This window comes from Aureococcus anophagefferens, assembly GCF_000186865.1.
Source record: "Aureococcus anophagefferens unplaced genomic scaffold AURANscaffold_14, whole genome shotgun sequence".
NCBI classification, from domain to species: Eukaryota; class Pelagophyceae; order Pelagomonadales; family Pelagomonadaceae; genus Aureococcus; species Aureococcus anophagefferens.
This window is the reverse complement of record NW_008705574.1, coordinates 982,744-1,004,220: the sequence shown is the minus strand read 5'-3', so window position 1 is coordinate 1,004,220 and position 21,477 is coordinate 982,744. Positions and strand designations below refer to the sequence as shown.

At 70.6% G+C, this 21,477-nt stretch overlaps 7 protein-coding genes across 7 annotated transcripts; 4 read left to right on the top strand and 3 right to left on the bottom strand.

Moving 5' to 3' along the window:
• Positions 1–3,716: 3,716 nt before the first annotated feature.
• On the top strand, positions 3,717–4,697 carry AURANDRAFT_28663 (hypothetical protein; the record flags this gene model as incomplete). The annotated part of the gene is made up of 1 exon (XM_009040271.1): positions 3,717–4,697. One exon carries the CDS (start codon positions 3,717–3,719, stop codon positions 4,695–4,697), a length of 981 nt encoding a protein of 326 aa, XP_009038519.1.
• Positions 4,698–7,216: 2,519 nt separating this feature from the next.
• AURANDRAFT_17911 (hypothetical protein) lies at positions 7,217–7,429 on the top strand (the record flags this gene model as incomplete). The annotated part of the gene is made up of 1 exon (XM_009040272.1): positions 7,217–7,429. A coding segment is annotated over one exon (213 nt), but the record flags the coding sequence as incomplete, so codon positions are not given.
• A 621-nt stretch (positions 7,430–8,050) lies between these two features.
• PYK5 (hypothetical protein) lies at positions 8,051–9,884 on the bottom strand (the record flags this gene model as incomplete). Its single annotated transcript, XM_009040256.1, has 2 exons — positions 8,051–9,074; positions 9,265–9,884. The coding sequence occupies 2 exons, from the start codon at positions 9,882–9,884 to the stop codon at positions 8,051–8,053; spliced, it is 1,644 nt and encodes a 547-aa protein (XP_009038504.1).
• A 934-nt stretch (positions 9,885–10,818) lies between these two features.
• On the top strand, positions 10,819–11,637 carry AURANDRAFT_12262 (hypothetical protein; the record flags this gene model as incomplete). Its single annotated transcript, XM_009040273.1, has 2 exons — positions 10,819–10,991; positions 11,181–11,637. Coding segments are annotated over 2 exons (630 nt in total), but the record flags the coding sequence as incomplete, so codon positions are not given.
• A 2,797-nt stretch (positions 11,638–14,434) lies between these two features.
• AURANDRAFT_65438 (hypothetical protein) lies at positions 14,435–15,307 on the bottom strand (the record flags this gene model as incomplete). Its single annotated transcript, XM_009040255.1, has 1 exon — positions 14,435–15,307. The coding sequence occupies one exon, from the start codon at positions 15,305–15,307 to the stop codon at positions 14,435–14,437; it is 873 nt and encodes a 290-aa protein (XP_009038503.1).
• A 445-nt stretch (positions 15,308–15,752) lies between these two features.
• On the top strand, positions 15,753–20,369 carry AURANDRAFT_65437 (hypothetical protein; the record flags this gene model as incomplete). The annotated part of the gene is made up of 4 exons (XM_009040274.1): positions 15,753–16,101; positions 16,169–17,409; positions 17,612–18,422; positions 18,622–20,369. 4 exons carry the CDS (start codon positions 15,753–15,755, stop codon positions 20,367–20,369), a joined length of 4,149 nt encoding a protein of 1,382 aa, XP_009038522.1.
• A 6-nt stretch (positions 20,370–20,375) lies between these two features.
• AURANDRAFT_59184 (hypothetical protein) lies at positions 20,376–21,215 on the bottom strand (the record flags this gene model as incomplete). The annotated part of the gene is made up of 1 exon (XM_009040254.1): positions 20,376–21,215. One exon carries the CDS (start codon positions 21,213–21,215, stop codon positions 20,376–20,378), a length of 840 nt encoding a protein of 279 aa, XP_009038502.1.
• Between the last annotated feature and the right edge of the window lie 262 nt (positions 21,216–21,477).

Sequence of the window (21,477 nt, the reverse complement as noted above, 5' to 3'; positions counted from 1 at the left end):
CCGTCGCGCGCGCGGCGGCGTCCCGGCGCCTGGGCGCGGACCTGCCCGCCGACGCGCGCGCGCGGCTCGTCGAGGAGATGGCCGCGGCCGCCGTCATCGCCGCGCGGCGCGAGTGCGCGCCGCCGCCGCCGTGCGCGCCGCCGGCCTACGCGTCGCACGCGCTCCGCGCGCGCTGCGCGGCGCTCCTGCCGGAGTCCGTCGTCGCGCGCGTCCGCGGCGGCCGCGCGGCCGTCGTCGACGGCTTCGCGCCGGCGGCGGCCGTGGCGGCGGCCCGCGCGGCCGTCGAGTCGCTCCCGCTCGCCAAGACGCTCCAGGCCGCCGTCGGCGCGCGCGACGACGCGGTCGCCTGGGTCGACGAGGCCTCGGCGCCGCCGGCGCTCGCGGCGTGCGTCGCGGCGCTGCGGGCCGCGGGCGCGCGCCTCGACGGGGCGCACCCGGGCTGGCTCGCCGCGCCGCAACGCGCCATGGTCGCCGTCTACGAGCCCGGCGGGCGCTACGCGCGGCACCGCGACCGCGGGCCGCGCAACGGCCGCGCGGTGACGGCGATCCTCTACCTGAACCCCGGCGACTGGACCGAGGGCGACGGCGGCTGCCTCGTCGTCGACGAGACGAGCCGGAACGCCGCGCCGCCCGCGGCGCGCGCGGCGCGCGCCGTGGCCGTCGCGCCGCTCGGCGGCCGCCTCGTGCTCTTCCCGTCGGACCTCGAGCACGAGGTGCGGCCGGCGGCGCGGCGGCGCGCGGCCCTGACGCTGTGGTTCACGGACGGGGGCGCCTAAGCCACCCCCCGGCGGCGGTTTCGGGGATCTTCGCATTCCGGCGCCTATGGCTGCCCCGCGATCGGCCCCGTGAACCCGCGCCACCCATGGGCGACGCGCCTGGGAGCGCCCACGCGCCGCGCCGCGGCACGAACGCGTCGCCGCGCCGGCGGCGCAAGCGCCGCGCGGCGCAGCAGATGGACTGGAGCGAGTTGCAGGGGTTGACCTTCGAGGAGATCGACGCCCTCGAGCACAGCGCCCTCCAGCAGCAGCGCCGGGCGACCATGTTCGGCGGCCGGCGCGCCCGGGGCGGCAAGGCGAAGCGCCGGGGCCTGAGCCCCGCGGCGATGTCGCCCGCCGACCGGTGCTCGCTCCGCTGCTGGAGCTGCTGGCGGTGTCGGTCGGCGAACACAGACGGCGCGGCCCCCGGCGACTGCGGCGCCTGCGCGCGCCTCGCCGACGAGCTCGAGGGCGGCGACGGCGCGCGCGCGTCGGCCGCGTCGACGGTCTACGAGGACGCGGCGGACGCCGGCGACTCCGACGGCTCCGACGACGACGACGATATGCGCAGCGCCCGGTCGTCGTCGCGGGACATGACGCACCTGGAGAAGCAGGCTTCGTTCCGCTGCGCGCGGCCCGGCGGCGCCCGCGAGTGGTGGGAGTGGTGGACGAGCGACCACGTCGTTGCGCGCGGCGCCGCGCACGCGCGGGGCGCGCGCGACATCGCGTCGGCCGATGCTCGGACGAGCGATCGACGCGCGGCGCGCGCTCGACGCGCGCTCGACGCCTCCCATGGGACGCGCAGGTCGACGACATATTGAAGAACACGGTGACGACCGTCGCGAGCGCCATCGCCAGCGTCAAGGAGACGGTGCGCCGCACGGCCAAGGATACCGGCGAGCAGTGGATCTCGAAGCTGCTCGACAACTTCGGGAACCAGCAGAAGGCGAACTTCTGCGGCGACCCGGCGATGCCCGAGTGGGTCCGGTGGCGCGCGGCGCTCCTCTGGGACGAGATCTGGCCCGACTGCAAGCTCGAGGTCAGCGACAGTGTGTCCGCACGATCGAGCACCGCGGTCCCGCATGTAGTCATGTAGGTGATGCACCTCCTGTCGAACGTCGAGTCGCGCGTGGGCCTCATCGCCGTGCGCCGCGGGAGCGTCGTCGCGCGCGACGTCGACCGCGACGCGCTCGCGCGGCCGCGGTCGCCCTGGAAGCGGCTCCGGGCCTTCGTCCTCTACCGCGTCGCGCCCTACGACAAGTCGCGCGCCGGCGTCCCGCGGCCGCGGCGCCGTCCGATTGGCCGGGCGCGCGGCGGACGGACCCGTCGCGGCGTAGGTCGTTCTGGGACAAGGCGCGCGACCCCTGGTACCTCGTCTTCCTGGGCCTCAAGGCGCTGCCCATCACGCAGCCCTGGGCCTTCGGCATGCTCCTCATCATGTACGACAAGCGCGACGACTACCAGCTCATCAACTTCATCGAGGAGGCTAAGGGGCTCCAGTTCCTGACGTCGGGCTGCCTCACGCTCCTGTTCTACGCGCTGCGCCTGTCCCGACGTCAGGGCAGCACAAGAGAGCGAAATTCCCAACTTCAAAGGCTCCGATCTCGGCCATTTTCCACTCGTTTCGGCTGATTTTTGGACGAGCGATCATCTCTCGGAACGGTCTCGAAGCGTGGATGCTTTTTCCGTAACGCGCGCGCGCGGAACACTCACGTTGAAGCGACGTTGAATCACTCTTGTGCTGCCCAGGTCGTACTGCACGGCGATCGCGTCGCCCGACGACGCGAGCGACTGCCACGGCATCTACAGCGGGTCGCTCAACGCCGTCGTCGGCGCCGTCGGCGTCCAGGCGGTCTTCGTCATGGATTTGGCGTCCTACGTCGTCACCGTCGCCGCGAACATCTTCCTGCCGTGGATCGCGATCCACCTGCTCCACCACTCCGTGCCCAAGGGCGTCGAGCAGCGCCGCGGCGACGACCTCGTGGGCCAGGTCGTCACGTGGAAGCAGCGGTCCGAGGGCGGCGCCGAGGGCCAGATCTACAAGGACCTGAACATCGGCTGGGAGACGAAGACGGGGAAGGTCGTCGAGTACCTCGACAGCGACGAGCACGTCGTCGAGCTCGGCGGCGGCGGCGGCGGCGGCGAGCGGCGCGTCGTGCCGCTGCACCGCCTCCCCTACATCATGCGGCGCGAGTTCGGCAAGAACCACGTGCACAAGCTCCTCGTCTGGGACGTCTGCGCCTGCGTCGCGTCGTTCCTGCTCGTCTTCCTCGCCTTCGCGCTCACGGAGAAGCTCCGGGCCGACGTCCGGCCGTGGATGATCATGGGCGGCATCTGCTGGTTCCGCATCATCTACTCCTGCACGACGTTCCCCTTCCTCGTCTTCCGGCTGCCCGTGCTGAACCTCGTGCTGAGCCACGCGCGGCCGACGGGCTACACGAAGAGCGGCAAGTGCGTGCCGAAGATGAAGATCTGGCCCTGGTACGACGAGTTCAAGCCGCCGGCGAAGCGCGCGTCGTGCCTCCAGAACCCGGAGCTCATCCCCCGGGCCGTGGCGGAGGCCGCGGCGGACGCGCTCGCCCAGGGCGACGGCCCGGCGCGGCCCAAGAAGGTGAGCTTCGGCGACGACTAGGCGCGCGCTAAGCGCGCGCCGGGCCTCCTCTGTCGCGTTGATCCTCGCACGCCGTCGCGACTTCTGCCGCGCGCGACGGTCCGTGAAGCCAGCGTTGCATCGCTTGTTGCATCGCTCGCACGATGGCGGACCATGTCGCCGGGGCTGCCGCGTCGATGCTGCGCGAGATGGACGGCGGCGGCCCGTCGCTCCTCGACGGCGCGCTCGACGAGGCGGCGGAGCGCGCGTCCTTCCGGGAGGCCGTCGAGTCCTGGCGCGCCGCCGGCGGCGCGCCGCCGCCGCCGCCGCCGCCGCCGCCGCCGAGCGGCGGCGCGCCCCGCGTCGAGGCCATGGCGGCGCAGCGGTCGCGCGAGGGCTACTTCGGCGACGCGTCGGCGTCGACGCCGTCGAACAAGGGCGGCGCGCCGCGCATCGTGCTCGGCGACGCCTACGGGCGGCCGCGCCGCGGCGAAACGTCGCTGGGCCGGCTGGGCCTCGACGAGGCGGCCGTGGAGCGCGGGCTCCGGGGCTGCGCGGGCCGCTACGCCGACCGCGTCGTGATCGTCACCGGCGCCGCGCGGGGCATCGGCGAGGGCTGCGCGCGCGTCTTCTTCGAGGCCGGCGCGGCCGTCGTTTTAGTCGACCGCGACGAGAAGGGCGGCGCGGCGCTCGCCGCGGAGCTCAACGGCCAGGACTGGAGCCTCGACGAGGCCTCGGGCCGCGCCAAGTTCGTCAAAGCCGACGTCTCCGTCGCCGCGGAGCTCCAAGCCGCCGTCGCCGCGACCGTCGCGACCTTCGGCCGCGTCGACTGCGTCGTCAACAACGCCGGGTGGCACCCGCCGCACAAGCCCATCGACGACTTCTCCGTCGACGACGTCCAGGACCTGCTCCAGCTCAACTTCGTGTCGGCCTTCGCGCTCTGCAAGTTCGCGCTGCCGCACCTCCGGGCGTCGAAGGGCTGCATCGTCAACATGTCGTCGCTCGTGGGCCACTTCGGCCAGGCCAAGGCCTGCACCTACGCCGCGACCAAGGGCGCGCTCACGGCCTTCACGAAGGCCCTCGCCATCGACGAGGCGCCCAACGGCGTCCGCGTCAACTCCGTGTCGCCGGGCAACATCTGGACGCCGCTCTGGAAGGCGGGCGCCGACGCGGACGCGGACCCCGCGGCCGCGCGCGCCGCCGGCGACCGCGCCCAGGTCATGGGCCGCATGGGCACGATCCTCGAGGCGGGCCGGCTCTGCCTCTGCATCGCCGCGGACATGACGTTCACGACGGGCGTGGACCACATCCTCTCCGGCGGCGCGGAGATCGGCTACGCCATGCGCGCCTAGGGGGGGGGGGGGGGCGCGTACTTACTGCTACTCGTGCTTCAATTTACTGCTACTCGCGCTCAAGGCGGCCGCCTACAGCTGCCCACTGCTGGATGAACTCCCGGAACTCGTGCGGGTCGAGCGAACAAAACCCAGGCATGGAACTTGCGAAGTCGCCGAAGGTCTTCCGGAGACCTTCGAAGACTTCCGGAGCCTGCGAAGAGTTGGGCTCTGCGAGACCCTTCTGGAGCCGCTCGACCGCACCATCGTCGGCCTCTGCGACGGTTTCAGCGAATGCCTTTGCTGCGGCCTTTCTTTCGGCCACCGCAGTCTCCACCGCAGCCGTCGCCTCTTCAAGATCTTTTTTTTGGCGACGCAAAGCCACGAGTGAGTCTTTCTGAACGGCGACTGTGTTGCAGGCGGCCTTCAGGAACGGGATCCAGCAAGTCTTGCCTAAGGCGCGCCAAGTGACTGAGAGCGAGCGGTGATTGTTGCGCTGTATGCGCGCAGACGCACTGCTTCCCTGCGGGAAACAGATCATCATAAATTTTGCCATCGGATCTAAACACGTAGCGAGCGCCTTCGGCCATGGGGTTCGCACAATTTCCGCCGGTGCAGCGCGCCTGCTTTCCTCGAAGCCGGCCATTGGCTTTCCGAGATGGCGGCTCCTTGATCGCGACCAGTACACCGATACCACTCGCCAAAACCTCGAGCTGCTTCGTCCCGCGCATGCCGCTCGTTTCCATGAGCCCGTCATCCATGATCTGACCGCGGACGAGCTTGATCTTGCCGCACACGCTACGATGGTGCTGGGACCAGGACTGCCGCTGGCAATCCGTCGAGCAGAAGCGCGCGGAGGTGCACCCCGCGCAGACCATCTTGCAGGGCCGACCACAGTTGATACATTTCCCACCCCACGTTACTTGCCCCAGACTGCAGAGCGCATCGAGTCCGATCTCCCCCATGCTTCTTGACTCGGGCTGCGACTACTGCACGGTGCCGGCTACTTCGACCGACTCGGCGCCCGAGCAAGCGAGTGCGGCACCGCCGCGCGCTCTCCGACCAGCGCGCTCGCTCCGCCCCTGCAAAGGTCTCGGCGCGCCGCGATAAGCACCCCCCCTTTCCATGATGAGCGCGCCCCAGACGCTGCTGGCCCTGCGCTTCGTGGACCTCGACGCCGTCGCGGCGCTCCTCGCGGCCAAGGTCGCCGGCGGGTCCCTCGAGGGCGTGAGCCTCGCGCCCGACGCCGAGCCCACGGGCGACGAGCTCAAGGGCGCCACCTTCGCGACCAAGGACTTCACCTTCGCCATCGACGGCGCGACCTACCCCGCGCGCCTCGCGAACCTCCCCGCCGTCGTGGAGACGCACAAGACCTTCGACCGCGCGACGTACTACAAGTGCGGCGACGTGGGCCAGGTCGTGCTCGTCTTCAAGGACGCCGCGGCGCGGCGGGCCGACCTCGACCGCTGCGCCGAGTTCGCGGGCTCCGCGTGGGCCGGCTACCACCGCGACGGGCTGACGCCTCCGATGCACGACTGCGTCGGCCGCCGCTTCGCGAAAGCCCGGAAGCGCGCGCGGACGTCCTTCTCGCCCGAGGAGATCGCGAGCGTCGAGAAGGAGATGGCCGACATCGGCCGGCGCGAGGGGCGTATAGCGGAGGAGCCGCCGCACGAGGACGTCGTCAAGTTCGAGCCGTGGATGGTCGACGGCCGTGTGGAAATCAAATCTTCAGCCCGACTTCAATGTTCGTGTATGCGACGGTTTCGACGCGAGCTCTTCGGCTGTGCTTCGAGAACTCGACGAGAGCAATCGATTCGTCCAAAAATCAGCCGAATCGACTTCGATTTGACCGAGCTAGAGAGGTTTGAAGTTTTTGCTGGACAGGGCGTTCCACTGGTTGATTTCCACACAGGTCGACGGCCGCGGCGAGGGCCTCACGTTCTCCGAGGACCACCCCCGGGCGTCCCAGCACCCCTGGATCCTCCTCGGCTCCCAGGACCTGGACTTCGCGCCCCGGGCGCCGGCCGGCCCGGCGACGCCGAACGGCCGGCGGACGTCGCGGTCCAGTAGCCCCCGGGGCGCGCACCCGCCGGGCGACGTCGCGTCGGCCCGCGCGCGCGTCGCCGCGGAGCTCAAGGCCGTATCGCAGGCCATGAAGGACCTCGCCGCGGACGACGCGTCGCCGAACACCGCGGTCCAGAAAAGGGCCAGGGCCCAGCTCGCCAAGCTCCGCGAGAAGAAGGGCCGCCTCATGGCCCAGATCACGAAGCTCGACCAGGAGCTCATGGAGGCCGCCCTCGGCGACGGGCCGCCGGCGGCCGCCGGCGCGACGTAACGTTGAACTTCAAGGCCTACTTCATGTTGCCTTGGAAATCGCAGCGATGGTCCCACTTGGCCTCAAAACGCTGCTCGCTGTGGCGCTCGCGTCGGCGCTGCGGCCGCCGCTGCTCCCGGCGCGCCGCGCGGCGGCGCTCCAGTCGCTGCCCCAGGACGACCCCTTCAAGGCGTCCGTGAACATCGGCCTCTCGGAGCGCTTCTCGTTGGCCTACACCTGCTGCAAGTGCGACACGCGCAACCTCGTGTCCGTGAGCCGCGTCGCCTGGACCACGGGCCTCGTCATCGGCAAGTGCCGCGGCTGCGACGCCAAGCACATGCTCGCGGACAACGGCGGCCTCACGGACGAGACCAACTCGTCGCGGTTCTCGAACGTCGTCAACGCCGCGATCGCCAAGGGCGAGGCCGTGGGGCGCCTGGGCCTCGACGACGCGCTGGCCCTCGCCGAGGCGGGCGTCGAGGTGCTGCCCGGCGGGAACGTGTCCCTCGTGCCGCGGGGCGCGGAGGAGGCCGTCTTCGACGAGTCGGGAGCGGTCGTCGCGACGAAGCCCGGCGCGGAGGTCGAGGGCGCCGGCGGCCTCCTCGGCGCGGAGGCGGCGCCGGCGGCGCCGGCCGTCGCGGAGGACGAGGCGGAGGACGTCGCCGCCGAGGCGAAGCCGCCGCTCCAGCTGCCCGCGGCCGCGCCCGTCGTCGCGGTGCCGCCGGGCCCGGCGCCGGGCGACGTGCTCCGCGTCGACACGGGCGGCCAGGGCATCATCCACGTGCGCGTGCCCGACGGCGCCGCGGCCGGGTCCCTGCTGCGCCTCGAGGGCGCCGTCGAGGTCCGCGTGCCCCTCGACGCGGCCGCGGGCGACGTGCTCCCCGTCCAGCTCCCGGACCGGTCCGCGGTCTACGTCGAGCTCCTCCCCGAGGACGCGAACCCGGGCATGGCCCTCAACGTCGCGTTCCCCGTCGTCGTCCTCGACGCCGCGGCGTAAGGCGGACGCTTCGCTTAGCTTGCCCGGCGGCGGCGGGGGGAGGGGGCGGCGGCGCGGCGCCGCCTAGAGGGCGTCCGTGCACTCCTCCGTCTCCGGGTAGCAGAGGACGTCGGGCCAGTTGTCCGGCCCGGCCGCGGGGACGACGCGGAGCACGTTGGACGCGCCGGGCGTGCCCCAGGGCAGGCCCGCGGTGACGACGGCGACGTCGAGGTCGTCGTCGAGGAAGCCGACGTCCTTGGCCGTGCCGACGGCCTTCTTGAGCACGTCGTTGAACTCGACGTCCTCGCCGAAGTAGTCGTCGACGCGGCTGTAGACGCCCCAGGTCAGCGCGAGCGCGCGCGCCGTGTCCTCGGAGGGCGTGAGCGCGAGGATGGGCACGGGCGGCCGGCCCTTGGCCGCGCGGCGCACCGTCGTGCCGAGGCTCGTGAAGACGACCATGCACTTGGCCCCGATCGTCAGCGCCACGGACCGCGCCGCCGCCGTGATGGCGTCCGTCGCCGTCTTCTCCGGCGCGGCCACATCCGCGTCGTTGCGCGCGCGGTACAACTCGTCGGCCTCGACGCGCGAGATGACGCGGCGCTGCATCGTCACGGCCTCCTCCGGGTAGAGGCCCGCGGCGGACTCGGCGCTGAGCATGACGGCGTCGGCGCCGTCGTAGATGGCCGTGGCGATGTCGGAGCACTCCGCGCGCGTCGGCGTCGGCGCGTCGATCATCGACTCGAGCATCTGCGTCGCGACGACCACCGGCGTGCCGCGATCGCGGCAGCACTTGATGATCTTCTTCTGGATGATGGGCACGTCCTCCGGGTTCATCTCCACGCCCAGGTCGCCGCGGGCGACCATGATGCCGTCGCACAGATCCACGATGGCCTCGAGCGACCCGTCGGCGACGGCCGCGGGCTTCTCGAGCTTGGCCATGATGCTCACGTCGGGCCGCGCCGAGGCCTTGACGAGCTGTCGGAGCTCGGCGACGTCCTTGGGCTGCTGGACGAAGCTGAGGGCGACCCAGTCGATGGACTGCGTGAGCGCGAAGGCGAGGTCCGCGCGGTCCTTGGGCGTCAGCGGCGAGATGGGCAGGACGACGGACCTGCGCGGACGTCAAACGGTGAGCTGGGTAATTCCAGCCAAACTTCTCGAGCTCGGTCGTATCGAAGTCGATTCGGCTGATGTTTGGACGAGCCCTCATTGAATTCTCGAAGCACGACGGAAGAGCTCGCGTCGAACCCGCCGCACATTGAAGTCGGGTCGAAGATTCGAGTTTCCGCGCGGCCGCGGACGGCGTGTTCACGCCCTTGCGGTCGCTGATGGCGCCGCCGACGTCGACGACGCACTCGACGAACTCGTCGCCGCTCTTCTCCACGGTCATGCGGAGCTTGCCGTCGTCGATGAGGAGCGTGTCGCCCTTGGCCAAGGTCGCGATGATCTCCGGGTGCGGGAGCTTGACGCGCCCCGCGTCGCCCGGCTCGTCGTCGAGGTCGAACCGGAACTTCTGGCCCGCGCTGAGGAGCACCTTGTCCTGGCCGAAGACGCCCACGCGCAGCTTCGGGCCCTGGAGGTCGGCGAGGATCGCGATCGGGTGGCCGTATTTCGCCTCGACCTGCCGGATGAGCTTGACGAGCTCGGCCTTCTCCTCGTGGGCGCCGTGGCTGAAGTTGAGGCGGAAGACGTCGACGCCGGCGAGGAAGAGCTTCTCGATCATGGCCAGCGTACTCGACGCCGGGCCGAGCGTCGCGAGCTGCTTCGTCGCCTTCTTCCACCGCTCCGGGGCGCCGGGGAGCGCGACGGGCGCCGTGGTTGTTGGCGCGGTCTCGATGACGCGCACGGCGCTCGGCGGCCGGAGGTGCGGGCGCGGGGCCAGCAGGGCCGAGGCGCAGGCTGCAACCGCGAGGATGCGCATGCTGCTTGGCGAATTTGCGACTGCAATCCTGTGGTCCAGCGGAAAACGCAGGCGGAAGTGGCACGCAACGCCGACATGTCGACGGGTACGATGCAGATCCTCGTGCCGCTCGAAGCACTGCTCGAAGCACGGGGCTGCCCTCCCCCTCGGGGCATCGTTCCCCGGCGTCGCGTCGCGGGGGCGCCATGGGGGCCGGGGCGCTGTCGAGCCCCGTGCTCCGGCAGCTCCAGGCCATGAGGAGGAGGAGGCCGTGACCATCTTCGTCCGCCGTGGCTGTGACGAAGCGCGTGCGGAGCCTCGACGCCGACGCCCTGGCGCCGGCGACACCATGGACATGCTCGTCGAGGGCCTGGCGCCGGAGACGCAGGACGCGCTGGTCGCCATCACCGCGCGCCAGCCGGGCGGCTGGCCGCCGGCGCCGCGGCGCCGGCCGCCCCGGCCGTCGCCGGAGCGGCGCCGCGAGCGACCGCCCCGCGACGCGCCGCCGCGCGACGCGGCGCCCCGCGACGCGCCGCCCGGCGACGCGGCGCCCCGCGAGCGCGCGGCGCGCGACGCCGGCGCGGCCCGCGAGCGGCCGCCGCCCCGCCGCGCGGAGAGCCCGACGGCCGCGCCGCGGCGCCGCGCGGACCGGCCGCGCGCCAAGTCCGACGCGGCGCCGCGCGCCGGCCCCATCAAGCGCGCCATCCCCTACCCGGAGCGCGTCGCGCCGCCGCCGCGGCCCATCGAGGCGTCGCTCTGCAACTACGACACGTCCGACCTCATGTTCCCGCCCGAGCTGCTCGCGGAGTTCCAGCCCGCGCGCGCGTCGCAGCAGTCCGTGCGCTCCTACGAGGCCGCGCGCGCGTCCGAGGACGCGGCGTCGGGCCGCAATTTGCGGTCGCGGAGCGAGCCCGCGCCCGTCCGGGCCGAGCGGCCGCCGGGCATCCGCCCCGGCAAGTGGAAGCTCGGCAAGCTCATCGGCTCCGGGAGCTACGGCACCGTGTTCCAGGGCCTGCGCCTGGACACGGGCGCGCTCATCGCCATCAAGACGCTCATCCTGCCGGCGACGCACGACGAGCGCGACGCGCTCCGGGAGATCGAGCAGCTCCACGGCGAGATCGAGGTCATGTCGGGCCCCGGGCGGGAAACGAACGACGTCGCTCCGCTCTCTAGATCGTACGGTGTCGACGCGAGAGGTTCGCTCTCTGGAGAAAGAGAGAAAACGATCCGTCCGAACGTCGGTCGAAGCGACTTCGACGTGGCCGAGCTCGAGCGGTTTCGCTCGACGGCGCGTTCCACGGGTCGTCTCCGGCGCAGGTCGAGCCTCCGCCACGAGAACATCGTCGAGTACCTCGGCGCGGAGATCGAGGAGGCGGACCGGAAGCTCCACATCTTCCAGGAGTGGGTGCCCGGCGGGTCGCTGTCCGCCGTCGTGCGCACCTTCGGCGGGCGCCTCGACGACGACGTGAACCGGCGCTACCTCGAGCACTGCCTCCGGGGCCTCGTCTACCTCCACGAGCACCGCGTCGTCCACCGCGACGTCAAGGGCGAGAACGTGCTCATCTCGGACACGGGCGTCGCCAAGCTCGCGGACATGGGCGCGTCGAAGCGCATCCACGCCGAGGGCACGCTGTTAGACACGGAGAGCTCGCTCAAGGGCACGCCGTACTTCATGGCGCCCGAGCAGATGCGGCAGAAGCGCGTCGGCCGGCGCGCGGACGTCTGGGCCATGGGCGGGCTCGCGCTCCTCATGGCGACGGGCGACCCGCCCTGGAAGGCCCTCAAGCTCTCCTCGCCCTACGCGCTCCTCTGTGTGGAAATCAACCGCTGGTGTGGGGGGTCGCCACCAAACTTCAGAACGCTCTATCTCGGTCACATCGAAGTCGATCCGGCTGATTTTTGGACGAATCGATGGCTCTCGTCGAGTTCTCGAAGCACGGCAGAAAGCCTCGCGTCGAAACGGTCGCATACGCGCACATTGAAGTCGGATTGAAGATTTGAGTTCCACGCAGGCGCTCATGATGGCCGTGCTCGAGTCCGACGACGGGCCGCCGCTCGAGCCCTACGCCGCGCTCCTCGCGCCGGACCTGCGCCACTTCGTCGAGACGTGCTTCACGCGCGACGTCGACGCGCGGCCCACGGCGCGGGCCATGCTCCGCCACGCGTTCCTGCGGCCGGGCGACAGCGACGACGAGCTCGGCAGGAGCGCCGCGTCCGCGGTCGGGCCCGAGCCGCCGCCGCGCGCGCCCTCGAGCCTGGGGCTCAACGAGCTCAAGTCGACGCTCCTCGCGCGCGCGAAGTCCTAACGCACGGGGCGGCGCTACGCCGCGGGCCTCCCCTCCGGCGGGCGGGGTACGCCGCCCGGCGCGCGGCTACGCCGAACTTACGCTTCTCATCGCGCGAGGCGCGCGCGCCGCGCGGGGCCGCGCTTTCCCGCGGCCGCCGGCGCCGCGGCCGGCGTCGTCGTCGAGACCAACGTGACGGACACGACGTCCGCGCCGCCGCCGTCGTCGTCGTCGTCGAGGCCCGCCCGCCGCGGCGGCGCCCGGAGATCGACGACCTCGTAGGGCGCCGGCGCGCCGTCGTCCTCCGGCGCGGGCGACGCGAGAAGGCCGCAGGTCAAGCAGCTCCAGGAGGAAGACATATCGTGTGGGTTATTTGTGCGTCGACAAGTGCGTGCGACCCGTTTTGCGCGGCGGCGACCCGTTTTGCCGGCCTCCCTCTTATCGTGTTTACACGATTTTCACCGCAGCGCACCTTGCTCGCCGAAATAGCTGAGCCTGCTGAGCATGTCCTGAGCATTCAGTCAGAATAAACCGGAATACCCCGAGCATCAGGCGGTGTCTGTGGACCGAGCATCAGGCGGTGTCTGTGGAATAAACAACGAGTTTCAGACGATGCTCCCGTTCGCCGCGGTCGTTTCCGTCGAGCCCAACGCCGCCCTGGTCGTGGCCGAGCCCGTGGCGGCGACACAATGGCAGTATCGCAGCGACGACGGGTGGGTCGACTTCGACTCTGACTCCTGTGCGACGCTCTTAACGGTCGTCGGCGAGACGCAACTCGTCATCGGCGAGAGAATTTATTCCGTCGACGCGGAGCGCACGTTCCAGACGAATCCCGTGACGGGCTACCGCCGCGCGATCCGGCGCGCGCCGTCGGCGCCGGCCTCGGCGCGCGCGCCGGTCCGCACGCGGCAGCCGGACCTGCGGGCTTACGACGCCATCCTCGCGGGCGCGTCGCGGCTCACCTTCCGCCTGGTCAAGGACCGGAAGCTGGCGTTTACGACGTTTCGCGTCGACGCCGACGGCACGAAGGACGCGTTCTCCATCCTCGTCAACCACAGGCGGGGCGCGGAGCATTTGGGCAAGCCCTACCGTGAGCTCGAGTTCTACGCCGACATCGCGCTCGGCGACGGGTCCGACGGCCGCGTCGTCCAGACCGTTTGCAGGGAGAAAAAAGAGTGGTGTGTTCCGATGGAAAGCATGGACCGCGGCGAAATCCAATCATTTATAAATCGAAAGAAAATGTGTTGGAACTGCTTAAGTATCGTCATTTCAAGATTTCATCCAAAAAATCGGATGAATTCCTAAAGAGTAATGTCAATACTAGTACAATTCTTCTACATGCCGCTCCGCGTCTGGCCGCCGTTCGTCGTGCCCGTGTTCATGATCGGCGCGATCGTCGGCCGGAGCCGCCTCGAGGACGCCCTGGCCGGGGGCGACCCGTCGCCCGCGCTCTGGGGCCGCCGCGCGGACGCGCTGAGCGTCGCGCTCGCGCTCTTCGTCGGCGTCTCCGACGCCGTTCTTCTCGCACTACGCCGGAGCCTTCGGCCTCCGCGTGGTCCTCGAGGCCTTCATCATCCTGCCCCTGGCCTACTGGATCGAGGCGCTCACCTACGCGGGGTCCGCGAGCTGGGTCGGCTTCTTCCTGAGCGCGCGCCGGCGTCCCGCGGCGTTTTTCCGAGAGATCGCGACCGCGCGTAGGCACGCGGCCGCTCCAGAAGCTCGGCGACTGGAGCTACGCCGTCTACTGCTTCCACATGATCGTCATCGAGCACGCTCCGACGGACCTGCGCTGGTACGCGTGCGTCGCCGCCTTCGTCGGCGCGTCCGCCGTGATCGCGGAGGCCGTCGAGAGGCCGCTCGTCCGCTGGCTCACGGCGCGCGCGCTCCTCGCGCTCCCGCCGGACGGGTCGCGGCGCGCGAAACCGCCGTGCTGCTGCCACGGCGACTGCCCGACCTGCCGGCTCTGCGGCGGGTGCGTCCGCGACGAGTCCGCGGTCGCGCTGTCGTGCCCCTGCTACGTGCCCGCGGACGAGTGCGTCGTCTGGAACCTCTTCGCGTTCTGGAACTGCACGTGCGGCTCCGAGCTCGCGGAGTGCCGCGTCCACCGGCACGCGGCCTGGGCGCCCCTCGCGGACGCCGCCGAGGATGTCGTCGTCGCGGAGCCGGCGGCCGAGGCCGCGCGCCGGGAGCCCGCCTAGCGCGCGTGGCCCCCATCCCCAAGAAGCAGTCCCGCGCGGTCGTAAAGAACGCCCCCCCCTTTCTAGCGAGAACAAGCTTACGAGGCCCCTACATGACCGCGCAGCGGCGGCCCTCCGCGGCCGGCGCGGCCGCGGGCGCGTCGCCGGCGGCCGCCGCGGCCGGCGCCGCGGCCGGCGCGTCCTCCGCGTCCGAGTCCGAGTCCGAGTTCGAGTCCGACTCGTCGTCCTCCGCCGGCTTGGGCTTGGGCGCCGAGTTGAAGAGGTTCTTCGACATCTTCGCGGACATCTTCGCCTTGCGCTCGCGGTACTTCCGCTTGTGCTCGCGGAGCGTCTCGTAGAGGTCCCGGAACTGCTTGTGGTTCGGCCAGGTCTCCATGGCGATCTTGAGCGCCGCGTCGGCCTCGGGCCACTTGGACAGGTGCATGGCGACCTGCGTCGCGCGGTAGAGGCTCTTCTTGTCGTCGGGCGCGACGGTGAGCACGTCGCAGACGGCCTTCTCGGCCTTGAGCCACTCGTCCATCTTCATCAACGCGTAGACGAGGTTGTTGCCGCAGTGGATGTAGATCTCCTCGGCCTCGATCCGGTCCGGGTCCCCCTCCTCGTAGTTCCAGACGTTCAGCCCCTTCAAGACCTCCTGGTAGTTCGCGCCCGCCTTCTTCCAGTTCTCGTGGTGGAAGTGCTCGTTGCCCAGCACCTTCTTGTTGCGCGCGTCGTAGAGCATCTCGCCGGGCGTCATCGTGTCGTCGCACTCCTTGTACCAGAGGCGGTGCGTCTCGATCGTCCACGTCACGGCCGAGTTCGGGGGAACGCTCTTCGTCTTCTCGTCGTCGGAGGCCGGGCGCCCGACGTCGCCGTAGGCGAAGCGCCACTCGGCCTTGCAGACGCACTTCGTGCCGTCCTGCTGCTGGCGGAGCGCCAGCTCCAGCCCGGGCGGCACGTCCGCGTCGCCGACCCTGAGCATCTTCCGCTTGCACGTCTCGAAGACCTCGCCCGTCTCCGTCAGCGCGCCGGTCCAGGTGCAGATCACGGCCTGCTTGTACTCCGCCTGGGGGCCCGTGCCCTTCCTCACCTCCTTGTAGCGCACGCCGGGCATGAGCACGCGGTAGCCCTCGGCGTCGAGCTCGTCGTCGCCAAAGGCCGCGGCGTCGGCGTCCTCGTCGCGCTTGCGGTGCCAGTCCGCGGCGTCGATGCCCTCGAAGTTCTTCGCCGTCACGTCCTCGACGATGGGCTCGTCGTTGTCGTAGGAGCTCATCGCGACGGCCTCGGACATTTTGCCACGAATCGAGGTCTTTCGCAGCATCTCCACAGCATCATCTACCGCATATCCTGAGGCTGCCCCGACGGTGAAGCTGCATTATTCCACCCTCCACGACACCCTGCGCGGTTCCGCCTCGCTCCGCGGCGCCATGGCGCGCCGGCGCTGGCTCGCGCCGCTCCTGGTCCTCTGCGGCGTCGTCGGCGCCGACGACGCGTCGGCGGAGATCGGCTTCGACTTCGTCATGGCGACCGTCGTCGGCGCGACGCTCGTCCAGGCGCTCGACTTCGTGAGCTCGCAGAGCACGCAGCTCGCCTACGCGTCGCGCAACGGCCTCCTCTTCAACGGGACCGTCGCCGAGACGACGACGATGAAGACGCTCATGGCCACCGCGCAGAACCTCGGCGCGCTCCCGCGCGGGACGCGGGCGCGGCCGTTCTCTCCGCTGATTTCCGGACGAGCGATCGTCCCTCGGAGCGCGCTCGACGCGCGGGTCCTTTGTTTCGGAACGCGCGCGCGCGGAACGCGCGCGTCGAAGCGACGTCGAATCGCCCGCGTCCCCCCCAGGCGAGCGCAACGTGCTCGCGATCTACGCGGGCTTCGACGCGGACCACGCGTACTACGCGTACGCCTACCTGCGCGAGGACTTTTACAAGTCGAGCGGCGCGCGCGCCGCGTCCGCGGGGAACCTCACCGTGACCCTGGGCAAGAACGTCAAGGGCAAGGGGAAGCTCGACGCGGAAAAGTACGTGTCGCGCGGCCGCTGCGACGACTTCGACTACGACCTCTGCGCCGTCGCCTTCACGAGCGACGCCCTCGGCGAGCCCGTCGACGCGTTGAAGACGACGAAGTTCGACTGCACGACGACGCACTGGTTCCGGAGCTCCGTCAAGTACAAGACGCCGCGGTGGACGACGCCCTACGCGATGCCCGCGGACGTGGCCGCGGGCGTGGGCTACACCATCGCCGCGCCCCTCTTCGACGCCGAGGGCAAGCTGCGGGGCGCCGCGGGCGCGGACGTGGGCCTCAGCCGCGTGTCCGAGATCATCGCGGCGACGGCGCGGACGTGGTGGCGGGAAGACCTCGGCGCCTACGACCCCAAGGGGCTCTTCTTCTACGTCGTCGACGCCGACCTGCGCGTCGTCGCGTCGTCCGTCGGGCCCCGCGTCGCGCCGGCCGACGACCTCTTCCACTACGCGCCGAATAGTTCGAACGCGCTCGTCGCCAACGGCTCCGCGGCCTACGTCGCCGGCGTCGTCGCCGGCGATCTGCGGGTCGTCAACGGCACGTTCACCTACGTGAGCGCGCTCGACTTCGCCATCGGGGGCCTCGAGTGGTACCTCGTGACGGCGTACGACGCGGACTGCCCCGCGGGCTACGAGGTCCGGGGCCTCGGCTGCGACCCCTGCGAGGACGCCCGGGACTCGCTCGCCGGGTCGCCGGTCTGCGACCGCTGCCTGCCCGGGTTCTACCTCAGAGGGTCGTCCTGCGCGTCGTGCCCGGACAACGGCGTCTGCTTGGGCGGCCTCGACGCGCCCTACCCGCGCGAGGGCTACTGGGGCGACGCGGCGAGCCCCCACGAGTTCTACGAGTGCGAGCCGGGCCACTGCCGGAAGAAGTTCCGCTGCCGGCCGGGCTACACGGGGCGCCTCTGCTCGCGGCTCGAGTCCGTGGCCGCGACGCGCGGCGCCGCGGACCGCTACTTCACGATCTCGTCGTCGCTGCCCTTCAAGTGCCCGCAGACGACGCGGAACCGCTGGCTCCTCACGGGGTCGTCCATCCTCGCCGTCGTGCTGGGCTGGCTCTACGTGAACAACAGGGCAGCAAAAGAGAGCGACATTCCCGACTTCAAAGGCGCCTCTCTCGGCCGGTTTCCACTCGTTTCGGCTGATTTTTGGTCGAGCGATCATCTCTCTCGGAACGGCCTCGGAGCGTAGATGCCTTCTCCGGAACGCGCGCGCGCGGAACACTCACGTTGAAGCGAACTTGAATCACCCTTTTGCTGCCCAGGTGAACAACGTGCTCCTCAACGTCTACGCGCCGCTCGGCATGCTCGTCTACAGCGTCCAGCACATGGCCATCATCGCGCGGTACCAGATCGACTTCCCCGTGGAGTTCATCCAGAAGTACTCCCTCTTCCTCGACTTCATGCTCTTCGACGTCGACGTCTTCAAGCCGTCGTGCGTGATCACGTGGACGCCGTGGCGGTCCCACGTGACCCAGATGCTCGTCTGCGCGCTGGGCCTGCTGCGCTTCGTGCCCGTGACGACGCGCGTCGCCCACAAGTTCGCCACGGACCGGGCCTACCGGAGCTTTGGGGCCGTCTTCGCGTCGGTCCGGTACGAGGGCGAGTTCGGCCCGCAGATCGCGCGGGGCGTCACGGAGTTCCTGAGCCTGCTGGACGTGCAGCACACGACCATCGCCTTCAACTCGCTCCACGCGATCCGCTGCGACGAGATCAACGGCGCCTGGTACATGCGCGAGGACCCGCAGGTGAGGTGCGACGGCGACAACCCGCAGCGCGTGCTCTACCTCGCCTTCTCCCTCCTCTACTTTTTCGGCGTGGTGCTGGGCCTGCCGACCTACATCTACTACCGTGTCCAAATGGCCTACCTCCACGACAACGGCGTCCACTCGCCGGAGATGCTCGACACGCTCGGCTGGGCCTACGAGCGCTTCCGCGCGCCGCTCCACGACTGGCAGTTCAGGCTCACGATGCGCACGGTGCTCATCTGCGCCATCGCGACGTGCGTCGACAACGGCAGCGTCCAGGTCGTGCTGACGCTGTGCCTGTTGAGCCTCGCTAGGAGCCGGAGCCTGCGTGGAAATCAACCGCTGGTTCGGGGGGTCCCCACCAAACTTCAGAACTCTCTAGCTCGGTCACATCGAAGTCGATTCGGCTGATGTTTGGACGAATCGATTGCTCTCATCGAGTTCTCGAAGCACAGTAGAAAGCTTTGCGTCGAAACGGTCGCATACGCGCACATTGAAGTCGGGTTGAAGATTTGATTTCCGCACAGGCCGGAGCCTCCACGCGCGGCCCTACGTGAAGAAGCGGCACGACCGCTTCGACGTCTTCACCATCGACATGGTCTTCGCGTTCGTCGTGACGACGCTCTTCATCTACGCCCACTCCCTGGGCGGCACGGTCTGGGTCGTCGGGGTCGTTTTTTGCCAGCTGGTCTTCTTCGCGATCGCGGTGTTTTTGTCCGTCGTCGCGTGGGGCGAGGACACGCTCCGGGAGCGGGCCATCGACACGGTGCTCGACCACGTCGCGTTGTCCAAGTCCGACGAGTCGACGGCCCACGCGCTCTTCTCGTCCATGAGGGAAGCTTTGAAGCTGTCCTTCCTCAAGTCCAAGCTGCTCCAGCTCTCCGCCGGCGGCCGGAGGCGCGGCCACTCGGCGGCGCGCGCGTCGGGCGCGAGGTTCAACCTCGAGCGGCAGACGTCCGTCGCGCGCGGCGGCCGGCGCCGGTCCGTCGGCGCCGTGAAGCACCGCGCGAACGTCGACGACACGGGCGCGGGCGCGCACTTCTGCCTCGAGGCCGTCCACGAGCACTACCTCGAGCTGTCGCTGCGCATGCAGGAGATGGGCCAGACCTTCAAGCAGCTCCCCTTCCACGTCTGGGCGACGGACGCGCGGCGCGACGCGGGCGACTACGAGCGCTTCGCGGCCGTCGCCGCGGACCTCAAGCCCTACGTCGCCAACGACTCGCCGACGTCCAGCTACTCGGCGGACTCGCGCGCGGTCTTCTGGCGCAAGCTCGCCCAGGAGTTCCCGGGCATGATCGACTTCTGCATGACGGAGCTGTCGCAGGTCGAGCGGACCGTCTACTTCGGCGCGCTGCTGCGCATGGAGCGCTACATGCAGCGGCCCGTGCGGGCCCAGGCGCTCCACTACCTCGTCGAGGACCAGGACCGCTCGAGCGTGCTCTACTACATCCTGGCCGCCGAGGAGCACCGCGTCGTCGACCTCCGGTTCTGCATGCAGTCGATCCTCCGGAGTTGTCGTTATAGCAAGCGGCGCGTCGTCGCGGGCAAGCACGCGATGCTCGTGCCGCGGCCCGTGGCCCACGCGGCGCTGGGCATCTCCGTCGCGCGGAGCTCCTTCCGGAAGCAGTCGTCGTCCGCGGCGCTCCGGCAGCGCGCGGCCGAGGAGGGCGAGGAGAACGTCTACGCGCACTGCGTCGACTCGGAGAGCGCGGCGCTCCGCGTCGCCTTCGACGTGCTCGGCCACGCCAAGGGCGACGGCGGCGGCGAGGCGCCGCCCGCGCCCGGGGCCGTCGTCGCCGCGGCGTCACCCGACGACGCCGTCGCGGACCTCGGGGACACGGACCCCGTCGTCGCGCTCCTCAAGTACGGCGACGGCCTCCTCGCGCGCGCGGCCGCGCGGGAGCAGCGGCGGGACCTCGAGAACACGGCGTCGCCCGGGGAGCGCCAGCGCGCGTCGGACCGCGTCGCGGAGCTCCGGGGGGTCCTGCGCGACCTCGAGAAGCAGGCCGGCGGCGCGTCCGCGTCGCTCTTCGGCGGCGGCGGCGAAGGCGACGACGCGCCGGCGGCGGGCGGCTTCTTCGGCAACCCCTTCGCGGACCTCCTCTTCTGCCAGGCGGGGCTCGACTACGGCCGCGACGACGCGGCGGCCCGGGAGCAGTCCTGCTTCGGCCCGGGCGACGTCGCGCCGCCGCCGCCGGCGCCGAGGCCGCCGGAGCCGGGCTCGCCGAAGCGCAAGGAGAGCAAGAAGCACCACAAGAAGAAGCACCAGAAGTAGGGGGTATCACTTAATGAGGAGCTCCCGGCCCGGCGCGTAGGCGCCCTTGTGCGCGTCGAAGAGGGCCCGGAGCGCGGCGACGTACCTGGCGTGCATCGCGTCGACGCGCGCGTCCGTGACGGGCCCGGCGACGCCGTCGTGGGGGATGGGCGCGCCGGTGACAATGTGGACGGCCTCGGAGATGGGCTGGAGGCCGAAACCGACGTTCGTGAAGGGGAGATTCCCGCAGAAAACGGGCAGGCTGTAGCCGTACCAGCCGAGGCCCCAGTTCTGGAACGTCAGCAGCCAGCGGCGCGCGCGGGAGCCGCGGGCCGGCGCGCGGAAGACGTCGAGCTCCCCGAAGGCGAAGGTCGGCACGAGGGACGCCTCCGCGAGCAGCGCCTCGCGGACGAAGCCCTTGCGCTTGCCGAGGTAGAGCTCGTAGGGCGCGCCCGGCGTCGAGAGGAGCGCCTCCTTGGCGCCGCCGACGGCGATGCACACGGCGCCGCCGTTCCGCGCGAGCGCGCGCCGGATGCAGGCCTTGGACGCCGGGATGATGCCGAGGCGGAGGATGAGCTCGCGGATGAACGGCATCTTGAAGTTCACGGCCAGCGTGCAGAGGTGGAAGTCCAGGCCCGGGAAGGCGTCGTCGAGGCCGACGCCGTTCGTGCCGACGCCGACGAAGGCGCCGAGGCTCACGACGCCGTGCGGGTGGTAGCCGAGCACGTACTTGCCGCCCGGTGGCAGCGCCGCCGTCGCGTGGAGGCTCGCGGGAAAATAGGCCGCCAGGAGGCGCCAGACGCGCCAGCCGCGGACGCTCCGCGACGACCGCTCGCCGCTCAGGCGCGCCGTGTCGAAGAACCACATCCAGACGCCGTAGGCCAGGACGAGGGCACGCAGGGCGAGGCAGCGGCTCGACGCCAGCCAGAGGAAGAGGGTCCAAAAGACGACCGGCCCTCCCGGGAGGATGAAGAGGGCGAAGCCCGTCGACGCCGCCTGCTGGAAGAAGGCCTCCAGCGGTCCCCGCCGCTGCGACGGCGACGGGGGCGGCCCGCTGGGCATGGGCTGCATTTTGAGTTCTTGTCTTCTTCTTACGTTCGAATTACGCGATGAACGGCATCTTCCCTCA